The following is a 12,430-nucleotide window of genomic DNA, read 5'->3' on the forward strand; positions in this document are numbered from 1 at the left end:
CTGTGCAACAAAAACTCATCATCAAAAAATTGATTTATAAATTCGAGCTCATAGTTCTAAGAGCAAGTACTTTCATTCATAAAACGAGCCGCCCATATGCTAATTTTCTCGACAATTCGAAAGTAGTCAATATTGGAATATTTCGCGTAGAATTATTTGCCAATATTCAATTTTTGTCAAGTCGAGTGCAAAAAAATCGCCCATTGCTCTGTGAAAATCATATTCTAGGGATCAGAATAAGGAACCGTACCTCTAAAACGATTTCTGATGTCCCCCAATAAGGGTCGAACTTTTTAGTTTCTTTTCTATAACTCACATTCATTCATTTACATATGTTCTGACTAAATAAATTTCTTAAGAGAAAAAATAGATAATATTATAAATAAATAAAAATAAAGAAAAAACATAGCCATTTAGCTGATTTTTTCATGTAAAGGCCAAAAATGGTGATATTTTGAAATTGGGGGACATCAGAATTCGTTTTAGAGGTATGGTTCCTTCGGCAAAGTTTCTTATTTTGATCCCTAGAATACGATTTTCATAGAGCAATGAGCGATTTTTAAATCGACCCGCCCTACTGTACATGCAATGCTGTGCCTATGAATGTGCGCTGTGCCTAGAATGCGCGCTGGATTTCTTGAGAAATTTTACCGTATGTTTTGCTGTGGCGAGGCGCATATGTACATACACACAACATATATACATATATCCGCATATATACATACATATATAAATTCACAAATTTAAATTTGCTTATGCCATCCTTCTGTGTGCCTGGTAATAAAGCATTTTCTATACATACATATACATACATATATATACGTATATCTTTTTTCTTCTTCTTTTTTTCTTTTGGTGTCGCTTTTTCGTTTCATCGAGTCTCAAATCACTCCCAACGATTCTAAAGAAGTTTTCACTTCAAAAAAAAAAAAAAAAAAAGAATAATAATAATAAAAACCCATATTCCAGTGCTGCCTAGCGGAGCCAAGCAAACTAATAAAACTTCACAGTAACCCTCAAAACGTTCGTCACTGTCAGATACAGTGGTTTCTGAATCTAAATGCCACTCACATGCGCCCAATTTCAATCCCATATTTATATAAATTTTTGTACCCCGTGTATATGTATGTGTGCAGATATTCCCCATACTCACCTTTAACACAGCAAATATTTCATTTAAATGATAATGAAAATTATTTCGAACAAATATTCTTAGTATACGATCACGTCGTGTCTCATTAAAACCAAATTCCAAATCTTGTGCACTCAAATCCAGATACGATTCCACTGAGGTAAGGCAAAAAATGAGGTCGCGTTTTGGAAAGTTTGCAAATTCAATTCCTGATGTACTGTTCGTGGGAGAGACGGAAAGAAAACGAAAAGTTTTTATCCAAAAAACTGTTTTTAATATAATATAAAAACAAAAAACAAAATAAAAATTAACAAAAATATAAAAGCTAATTATGCAGCGTAGTTGTATTTGAGTAGTTACCTAACTATGGCTGAACCTAAGGGCAGCGTCAATTCTCCAACGGGATCGGCATTTGGCGATATGACTGTGCCATCGATGAAGGGCGCAAAGCCGCTTAGGAATCTGTGTTTTAGAAAATAAGTCTATAGTATTTGTCTTCACTCATTTCAATTTGATTGCTGGACTTTCAATAGCCAACTTTCTTACCTCGGATGATCAATTTTGACAGCCAACAGCTCGGCCACACTTTTCGTGCGTAAACAGGGCGCCAAATCATCGTATAACATATCACCATGACAACCGGTCTGCTCGGCTACACGTCGCTTCACAAACAACGGATTCTTTTGTATGGCCCATGGCGAAAGCGCAGAACCGCTTACCAACGCTGCACGCTGCACAAGATCTGCAAGCCATGCGATGCACTTTAGTACACAGATTTGTTGCTTGGATATTAAAAAAAAATATATATTTACCGCTTGCAACCGGTGACACCATCAAAATGTTGGCCAACGCCGCTCCTGTGCTATGCCCCAACAGCGTGATGCGTTGTGGATCACCACCAAAAGCGGGCAAGTTTTCCTTCAACCAATGCAAGCCAGCAACCAGATCCATTAGACCGAAATTACCCTGCGCACTCTCTTTGCCGCCCGTTTTAAGAAAGCCAAATATGCCGAGACGAAAGTTAATGGTCACGACAATTATATTACCGTGCGCAGCCAACTCTGAGCCATCGTAGGGATTGCCTGAATTCCACTCATACGATTCGCCATGTATGAGTAGTACTGTGGCGAGCAAGGATGTAGGTGGATCGTGCGTGTGCTCCATGCTGTTGGTCGAGCCTAGTCACATTTGATGAACGGAAAATGGAATTGATGTTGGGAATTATTTTTACAAAGAAAAATATTTTCATTTTATTATGTAATTTTTAATTACATTTTACATTTTTGGTTTACATAAAAATTGCTTGCTTATATAATATTTAATCGAATTGGTCATGATTTTTTACGTATTTTTTTAGTCCACTTTTGTTTTATGAACATAACTTTAAGGGGGTTAGGGGTAGTCAGAATTTTCAAAAAATTGGATTTTTGTTTGCATTTTCTTTAAGTATAATATCTTAAAAATATTGGGTAAAAATTTGAAGTGAATCGACAAATATTTTTCGAGTTATTCAACAATTAACAAAGGGTGCTCGGGCGCTCCGAATAGCGATAGCAAAACTTTGAATGCGTTTTTTTCAAAACCATGTTTTTTGAACTGGTGATCACTGTAACTTAAAAACCGCTTGGTAGATTTCAATAAAATTTATACTGCTTTTGAAAAACATAAAGAACTCGTGCCTGATCGAAGGATTTTTTTTTCAAAAATTTCGATTCTTTTTATTCAAATAATTGCCGGTTTTTTTCTCGAAAATCCGAAAAATATTTTCTGAGGTCGCCAAATATTGTTAATTTTGAAGAAAAAGCTTCGATCAGGCAAAAGATTATCTATTAATAAAACTAATTTCTCTTGTCCGATAGATTTTAGATGAAATTTTGCTAAAGTCAAGTCGAAACCTGATGTATTAATGCAATATTTTTATTTTTGTAAAATAAAGTAATTGACTAACAAAAAAAAAATTATTGAAAATCATCATTTTTTCGGGCCTCTGACTACCCCTAACCCCTTTAATATAAGGGCTAATTGCTCTGTGGGTGGAACTGAGCAATCCGTACTCTGGACTCTATGGACTACATTGGCCATGCATGGAGTGGAACACGTTTGAAAAGACTAGAAATGCAATGGAATGAAATAGTTAAATTAAAAAAAGGGGGATAAGTGGGCAATTGCAGTGATTTCGCTACCTCTGACCCAATTGAAAATGAGATGAAGTAATTCAAGATCAAATGAAGTATAACAAAATCAAATCGAAATTAGTCTTCCGCCCATTGCTCTGTATGGAACCCTAAATAATATACTATGTCAAGGGTGATCAGATTAGAGATACTTTTTCCAATAGGGGTTTTTTGACAGATCACTCGTGACACTGTCAAACTAAATACACAATTTTTTCAGTGTTCATTGATATTTCATCATGGAAAGACTCACGTTTACAAATGGTACAATTGCATTACAAAAATCGACGCTATGTGAAAAGTGTTCATTGTAGGCTCAGGCCAACTTATATTATACTGAACGCACACTTCGGCAAACCATCGGCAAAATTGAGACAAATTTTAAATTAATGGATGATACTCAACCGATTAGACTACGTACAGCCCGAAATGAAGAGAATGTTGCGGCTGTAAATGAGAGTTTTGCCGAAGACCCGGAGTCATCGATTTGGCGCCGATCTCAACAACTTGGCCTATCTTATGGCACTACAAAGTTCTGCTTTCAAAGTATGCTTTCAAATATAAATACCACTAGTCAACAAGTTGAAGTTGGTCGATCTTTCAAAGCGTAATAATTTCACTCGTTAGGTTACGAGAAAAATAGTTGAAAAAGCGCATTTTGTGCGCCGAATTTTGTTCAGCGATGAGGCCCATTTTTGGCTTAATGGGCACGTCAAAAAGTAAAATTGTCATATTTGGGTTGAAGAGCAGCCCGAAGCCATTCAAGAACCAACAAACAACCATTAAATCTATTGAAACGTTTGGTGCGCCCTTTGGGCAGGAATCATCGGTCCATATTTCTTCAAAGACGGGGCTGGCGCCAATGTAACAGTGAATGGCGAACGCTATCGCGCTTTTGATACCTGAAATTAAATTGTGGGGATTACAGCACTTGGTTCCAACAAGACGGCGCTACTTGCCATACAGCCCTCGAAACAATGGTTTTACTGCATCGTCGTTTCGGTGCGCAATTTATCGTTCTTCTCGAACCAATGGACTGGCTTCGATTGAGGCATTGAAATGAGGAAGAATCAAATAAAATATAGCAAAATTAAAGCAAAGAGAAAAATTTTGCAGTCTTCAGCCCGTGGCTCTGTATGTAAATCCGGCTTAAATAACACATCTGGCACGATCTTAAAATAATAGAATTCCAGTGACAAAATTAAGTTCGAATGTATTAAAATAGCACCGGAGTCAGAGCTGTTCACGGTTCATGTAACAAGAAATAGACGGAGTGAAAAGAGTTCGAGTGAAAATAAAATGGAAAAAATGGAATCGAATTTACAGTGGTTGAATACGTAAATCGAAAAGCACGGAAATTAAAAAAAAAATATATATATTGGGATGAAATAAGTTGGTATGATCTTTTAGATTTCAGTGCCGACCATTGGGCACACTGCAGATACTAAATGAGTTGGAGTGAAATGAAACATAATTTAATGAAATGGAACTATTCTCCAGTCTCCACCTAATAACTCTATGTATTGTATGTATATGTAAACTCGCCCTAAGTAATTACGAATGCAGATAAATTCAGTTGGAATTAAATAAATTTGAATAACATACAATTAATTTATAAAAAATTCTTATTTCTCTTTTGCATCATATCAAACAATTTACACACCATTTATTGCCAGTCGCTTGTTGCTAGGGGATTATCACTTCCACAATGCTTGCAGTAATTCAAGTAATAAACTGCAATGCACTACGGAATTGATGACTCCATAGCTTTCGAGTTACAATTAGTCTTTTTTTTCTCTGCCACATTTTATAGTTTTAAGGATATGGTAAAATTTTTGCTACTTACGCCTCTTTCGCCGATTTTCATATGGAACATAAATATTTAAATACAAACAGTCTTCCGATTGATTACTCAGCAACGGCAGCAATCGGCGCAGTTGCGCTAAGCGTGCACGCGGCACTTCTAGCAGCGCTTCTGGGCCATTGGGCGGTATCGGCACCGTCTGTGGACAAACGGGCGAAAAGCGATCGGCATTCCGTACGTTCTTCCATGTGGATGGCGTAATGGGTGGCATAAATCTGTGGTGAGATAGGAAAGAAGCAACATTTACTGAATTATTCAGAGATATAATTAATTCGATAGAAGTTAATGAAGCAATAATGAAGGTACAGGGTCCGGTACTCGAAGTGTAACCAATTAAAAAGTCGGCCAAATAAACCCCATCGTTTTGGGAGTTTACGAATTGCTCAATTTGAAAAATTTTCTCGTCAGAAACCACCACGATCGGGAATTGACCGTTTTCAGCTAAGCGAAGCAACTATTTCGGGCTCTCTGACTTCTTGCTGCTTTGGTGTGAGATCATGCGCCTTTTGGATCTTGTAAGGCTACCAGTATCATTATAACGAGTAATGGTGCGATAAACAAAAACTTTATTTACTTTAAGGTGCTTGAGCTCACGAACAATCGCTAATTGTGATTATCCAGCCAAATATAATGCAATAATTGCAAGTGGTCTTTCGATTTCTTTGAAACTTTGGGAAATATTAGTTCTAGGTAAGATACATTCGAGCCTAAAAGGATTTTGAAAAATTTTAAAAATTGAGTCATCTACGCCATGTTGAAAATCGGGACCGTGTTTTTTCAAAAATCAATATTTCTTGAACCGTTGGATGGATTTCAATGCAATTTACAGACAATATAGAAACAAATAAGTAGTTTAAATTAGTATTATGTTAAAAAAAAAATTTCGAAATTTTGACCAAAAAAAGTCAAAAAAATTTTTTGAATCAATTTTTAGTTGATTTGGCCAGTTTTTTAGATTTTCTGTTATACACGTAACGATTCCTTATGATTTAACCTTTATTTTGAAAAAAAAAATTTTATGGTGTCTATAATAGTTCTCGAGATATTGCGATTTTAGTGGAAGCGCGCACCGTGAAGTTCGCGGTTACGCAGCGCGGGAGTAGAAAAACGCGCACAGACCTGCAGCAGTCTGCTCCAGTCACTTCATACAGGAACACATAACGCAGCGCGAACCTTGCGTGCGCGCTTCCACTAAAATCGCAATATCTCGAGAACTATTATAGACACCATAAAATTTTTTTTTTCAAAATAAAGGTTAAATCATAAGGAATCGTTACGTGTATAACAGAAAATCTAAAAAACTGGCCAAATCAACTAAAAATTGATTCAAAAAATTTTTTTGACTTTTTTTGGTCAAAATTTCGAAATTTTTTTTTTAACATAATACTAATTTAAACCACTTATTTGTTTCTATATTGTCTGTAAATTGCATTGAAATCCATCCAACGGTTCAAGAAATATTGATTTTTGAAAAAACACGGCCCCGATTTTCAACATGGCGCAGATGACTAAATTTTGAAAATTTTTCAAAATCCTTTTAGGCTCGAATGTATCTTACCTAGAACTAATATTTCCCAAAGTTTCAAAGAAATCGAAAGACCACTTGCAAATCTCATATTTTCTGACGGAGTCTTACCCATATATTACTGATTTTCTTGGTTCGCGTTTACTCTCGGCAAGATGAATCCGCGCGCTTGTAAACAATACTCTGGACTGTCATTTAACCAACTAACAGACAGCTGATTCTCGTACATCAGCTGCGCGAGCGGTCTTAAGGGGGAAGTCTACTGTGAATTTTTCAAAAAATCGATTTTTTTTTTATTAGCTTAAAAAATACTTTGAACCCTCTTAAATAAGGTACAATATGTGTTACAGCTGGCTAAATTTTTCTTCGTTGAAATTTCGACCTTTTCCCGAAGCGCTCCAAAGCGCGTACCTGCCGCACATGAAACTTTAAACGCATTTTTCTCGAAACTAAGTTTTTGTATACGGTGTACACGATATCTCGAGTTCTGATAAATGAATCAGCTTAAAAATTTAATTATATACTCTCTGTAATAGTGTCTCTCGTCTGACATAGGATTTTTTTGGTATCGTTATTTGTTAAATGGTTATAAACAATAGTAACATCAATTTTAGGCAAAAAAAAAAGAAAAAAAATTCAAGAATTTTTTTTTCAACGCCAAAATTTTGTATCGACATAATCCTACGTCAGACGAGAGTCAATACTATGTATATGATAACAATATTTTGTTTTTTTGTTTTAGATCACCGAAACGTAAGATTTCATGTACACCGTTTAGGCACCTAAGAAAAGCGGACCTGCGCTTGCAGAAGTGCCACAGCGGCCATTTTGAATATTTTGACTTAAAATTTTTTTTTCAAAAACTTAAATATATAATAAAGATAAGAGTTTAAATAGATTTTATGTACGAGCAATATTTTGTTAGAAATAAAATCCGGAAAATAAGCCTGTTTTTTCCCTTGTCACAGTAGACTTCCCCCTTAAGTTGGTTACACTTCAAGTGCCGAGACATTCATTCGAGCGAGACATTCATTCCCAGGCAGAACTCGGAATTGCAGCAAAAACACCTTTTTGTATATTCTACTGAGTCGACTAGACAAATATAAAATCAAAGCAATATTAGTTGATGTACTGATTAATCAAAATAATGATTCAAAGAATTTAAGGTAGTTGTAATATAATTGAGTCAAATAGTTTCATGTGGTGTAGTTACAAGGATAAGATATAACTGAGCACTATAACTGTAACTGACTACTGCATGGAGATTCTAGGGTTAATTTAAATTTTTTTTATTTATTTTGTTTTGTATTTTATTTTTTTGTTAGATTAGTGGAACTACAGGCCTTGCCAAACTTAGTCATTGAGTAGCTTCTACGAGTACTTACAAAGATGAGATATAATGAGCGCCGTACTACACGGAAATTCAAGGGTTGATTTTAATTTATTATTTTATTTTTATATTTCAGACAAGTGGAACTACAGACATTGCCAAACTGAGGCACGGCATGAAAATGGTCGTTCTACAGGAAGTGCATTTCGCGTATTGCGTGTTTTTTTTTCATTATGAGAGATGAGACACATTTTCACCTAAATGGGTGCATTAACAAGCAATACTGCCGTATTTGGGGTACAGAAAATCTACTTATATAATACACTACATCTTCTTGTTATCCCGCCAATAAGTCTAAAGCTTAAGTCCATCGAATTATGAGAGGATTGAAGTTCCCATAAGAACCTGTGGTCTGCTATTGGAAAATGGACCTCGAGTCAATTCAGCGAGCGCTGGGCTTATATGCAAGCATGTAAAGTCGCGTAGTCCTTCTGGCCGCGGGTAGATCGGGGCGCTCGAGAGAACTTCTAAGGCTAACAAAGTCACAGCTATCGATTTTTTTAGGTATCCTCAGCGGACACTGTCCGTTAGGTGTCCATGTGGTGAGGCGTGGCACTGCGTCAAGCTGCAGAAGCTGTCTGGAGAACGAGATGGAATCATCTCAGCACCATTTTCTCAGCTGCTCTGCTCTCGTCAGGCCAAGGTTATACATCTCGGCTCTCACTTTTTTGCTACTCCAGTGGATATTGCGGGCTTAAATATCACACATCTGGTGAAATTTTTCAGCAGCTTGAAGCGGTTAAGATAAACGAAAACCGCCACTCGGTGGTCGTCATCCTCATATCCTTTAATCCAAGCTCTGATTTATGTCTGTCCCAGAATCAGCCATTGGAATATCAGCTAGAAGAGCCATATGTAGGTAGGTAGGTAGATGAAATGATTGAAGTACCAGTCTGGCACTCCTCAAGTAGCATTAAAGCGCCGTTTTGATACCATCATGACACCTCCAATAGGAAGATATCTACAGCCAGCCAGAGCTGTTGATACATATTTGTTGATATAATAGAGAAGGTTGATGGGATTTAGGTTGGCTTACTGCCCCAGGCTGTCGAAGAAAGGAGCACCCAGTGATCTTAATCGACTAACTGCTAAGCCCGGTCATTTACAGAGAAAGTGTTCAATAGTCTCCTTCTCAGAAAGGTCCCCACAGCTTCTGCAATGGGGGTTAAATGATAATCGATCGTCCAGTGACCGGTAAACACAGCTATGAGTTTGGAAATTGAATGGCGAGGAGTCCAAAGCACTATCTGAGTCCTCCGTATATTGTACTGGTGACAAAGGGTTTTCGAAATAGCACATAAAGAAATGGAGCTCCATTTTTCTGCGCTTTTCTGAGAAATAATTTGTGGGATTCCCCATGAGGCCAATTCAGTTCCCTTCCTGGCAAGCTCATCAGCAATTTTATTTCCCTCTATGTTCCTTTGTACTGCAAGCCTGATTATAGAGATATGTTAACTGCACACCCAAGAGATTTGATCTCCTCCTTACAGGAATTGACTAATTTGGATCTGCGCCCTGGTATCGTCAGAGCCTTGTTCGCCTCGCTTGACTATCGGAGAAAATATTAATATCCTCGCTCCTGCGCTTCCTAAGCATTTTGCATGCCTGCAAGATCGCAAAGACTTCTGCTTGAAAAACACTAGCAATATTCGGCAGTTTGAAGGAGATTGATAAATTGTCTGATTTAGAAAAAACCCCTCCTCCGACTCCCGATTCCATCTTGGAACCGTCAGTGAAGACAGAGGTGCAAGCTTCGGTGTAGATTTTCCCCTCGATCCAATCTTGTTTATTTTGAAAGAATGTCCTAGCACGCCCCTCAAACTCTAGTTTGGGGATAGAGAGATCTGTTCGAAGTTCGGAAAAATACGGTGTTAACTACCCGAAAATGCTACCATGTCCCTTGAGAGATTACCTACATGGGCCAACCTCCGTTAACCTGATTGCACTTTGAGCTGCGATGGAAATAACGTGAAAGTGGATGGGAAGTAAGTGCAAAATGATATTCAGGGCAGCACTGCGATAAGTTTTATATGCTCCGGTGATGCCAATGCATGCAGTCCTTTGCACCCTCTCCAGTTTAGTGATATTATATCCCTTCCTGATACAACTTCCCACCAAACCAGGCATCCATACGCTAAAATTGGCAAAACCACTGCGTTGTACATCCACATCGTGACCTGTGGCCTGAGTCCCCATTTTTTACCGAACGTAGATTTGCAGGAGTAGAAATCTATTCTGGCCTTCCTTACTCGATTTTCAATGTGTAGCTTCCAATGAAGTTTGAAGTCAAATATCATTCCAAGATACCTAACTTCCGATGAGAGTGGCAGAACGTGTTTGTTTAATTCGGAAAGTCGAAAGGGTAGAGGTTTATATTTTCTGGTAAATAGCACCAGCTCAGTTTTGTCAGAGTTGACTCGGAGGCCGCAAGTGGCAGCCCAGCGACTAAGTACAGCCTTAAGTGACCTATCCAAAATCTCAGCCATGACTGAGAGAAATGGTCCCGATACCATTAGGTATATAACCCCACCCTTATTTAGGATTATCAGAACTTCGTCAATAGCAACTAGCCAAAGTAGTGGCGAAAGGACACCTCACTGCGGCGTCTCCCTGTGAACGAATTTAGTGACTTTGCCTCTCTTGCGACCGCATTAACTTCCCTGAAGCCAAGCAAGGATGTGGTCCAGAGACAAATAAGTCTTTCCACCTCTAGTCTATCTAACATAGCGGCAATTGACTCCACCCTGATGTTATTAAAAGCACCTTCTATATGTATGAAGGCCGCCAAAGTGAATTGTGTGTCTTTCAAAGAGAGCAGAGCCGTAAGTTTTTTTTACAAGTTTTTGCATACTTAAATTATTTGGTTTTACAAAATCTTTGTATGCATCTCGAATTTGCAAAGGGACTTTCGGAGAAGTATCTTTGACATGTGTACAATTTGGATAGCACTTTTTTTGCGACCAGCAGTGCATCATATGTTAAATAGATGTTTGCATGTAGCACTTTGTCACCGGCTGGCATTAACTTGTACGAATGCTTTCCGTCATCTACGTGTATGCTTCTTCTGGTGTATACTTAATGGGAACTTTGCCATTTTAACAAAGACAGGTCTTAATTTTTTTTAACCACACCTTCATTAGCGTTCATCTTTGACGCAACCATGGACGCATTTCGTTTTCCTGCTTTATTTAGGCAGGAGCTCGCCGCTGAAATAAGTTCAGCTAAGTGGAAGCTTGGTTAATAATGAAAGAAACTTTTCGACCTTGTTTTGGGTATGCAACGTGTAAACCCCTTTTTCTTTCGAGCAAGACTAATTGTCGAATCAAATAACAAAAATTTTTGGCGAAATCTATGGCTACTTTTCCACTTCTCTACTAACTGGCTGTTGAAATTTCTTAATTTCATATCCATATTTCGGCATAATAATACAAAACCGCATTTTGACTTTAAATTAAAATACTTTGGCTTTAAACTACAACACTTTGATTAAACTAAAATTGAACTTTTTACTAATGCAGCGCGTTTCAATATGCAGTGTAAAAGGGCGAGAAAGTTTTGGCCTGCACTTGAGACAACACTTGTTAAGTTTGAAAGCTCACAGCTGGGCGAATATGCAAAGCAAAACAAAATAGATGGTGCTAAGGTGGTACGGGATTATTGGTGAGGAGAAGAAAAACAATTTTGGCGGCATTTCACAACTTAAAGTGTTAATAAAATCCCGCTAGATCGCTCATTTCGACCACTGTTATGCGGTCGAAAAAAGTATCAAAACTCATGAAATAATGCTCAGCATCTGGCTTTATTAACAGAGAGGGCGATAAATAATTTAAATAAATTTATTTAAATAAAATTCAGAAAATTTCAGCAAAATCAAAAAAAAAAAATTTGTCAGATTTTGTAGTTTGGCTTTTTTTGGTAAAATTTAAATCCAATTTAATTTATTTAAATAAAATTTACAAAATTTCACCAAAATTAAAAAAAAAATAATCAGATTTTGTAGCTTGTTTTTTGGTACAGTAGATTTTAAATCTAGTTTAATTTACATAAATAAAATTTAAAAACTTTCATCAAAATTTCAAAAATTTAAGCAGATTTTTTTGGGCAAGCTGTTTTATAGTCGATTAGAATTTAAGCCTTATTTAAATATTTAAATAAAATTTAGAAAACTTTATAAAAATTAAAAAAGCAAAAATTAATAAAATTTTGCAGCTATTTTTTGTTTTGTTTGGGCATGCTTTTTTATAATCCAGTAGAATTTAAATCCAATGTAATTTATTTCAATAAAATTTACGTACTTGTATCAAAATTAAAAAAATACAATTAATCAGGTTTTGTAGCTTTTTTT

General features: G+C 36.8%; 1 protein-coding gene across 1 annotated transcript in view; it reads right to left on the minus strand.

Annotated features, from left to right (window-relative positions):
• Positions 1-12,430, minus strand: part of LOC129247700 (uncharacterized) — a 72,020-nt gene that overhangs the window by 12,421 nt on the left and 47,169 nt on the right. The window contains exons 3-7 of the mRNA XM_054886949.1: positions 5,153-5,385; positions 1,945-2,310; positions 1,679-1,874; positions 1,493-1,594; positions 1,154-1,349 (exon numbers count right to left, since the gene is read on the minus strand). Coding sequence (XP_054742924.1) covers positions 1,154-1,349; positions 1,493-1,594; positions 1,679-1,874; positions 1,945-2,310; positions 5,153-5,385 — 1,093 coding nt within the window. The remainder of the gene's footprint in view (positions 1-1,153; positions 1,350-1,492; positions 1,595-1,678; positions 1,875-1,944; positions 2,311-5,152; positions 5,386-12,430) is intronic.

Source organism: Anastrepha obliqua, chromosome 5, assembly GCF_027943255.1.
Source record: "Anastrepha obliqua isolate idAnaObli1 chromosome 5, idAnaObli1_1.0, whole genome shotgun sequence".
Classification (NCBI taxonomy): Eukaryota; Metazoa; Arthropoda; class Insecta; order Diptera; family Tephritidae; genus Anastrepha; species Anastrepha obliqua.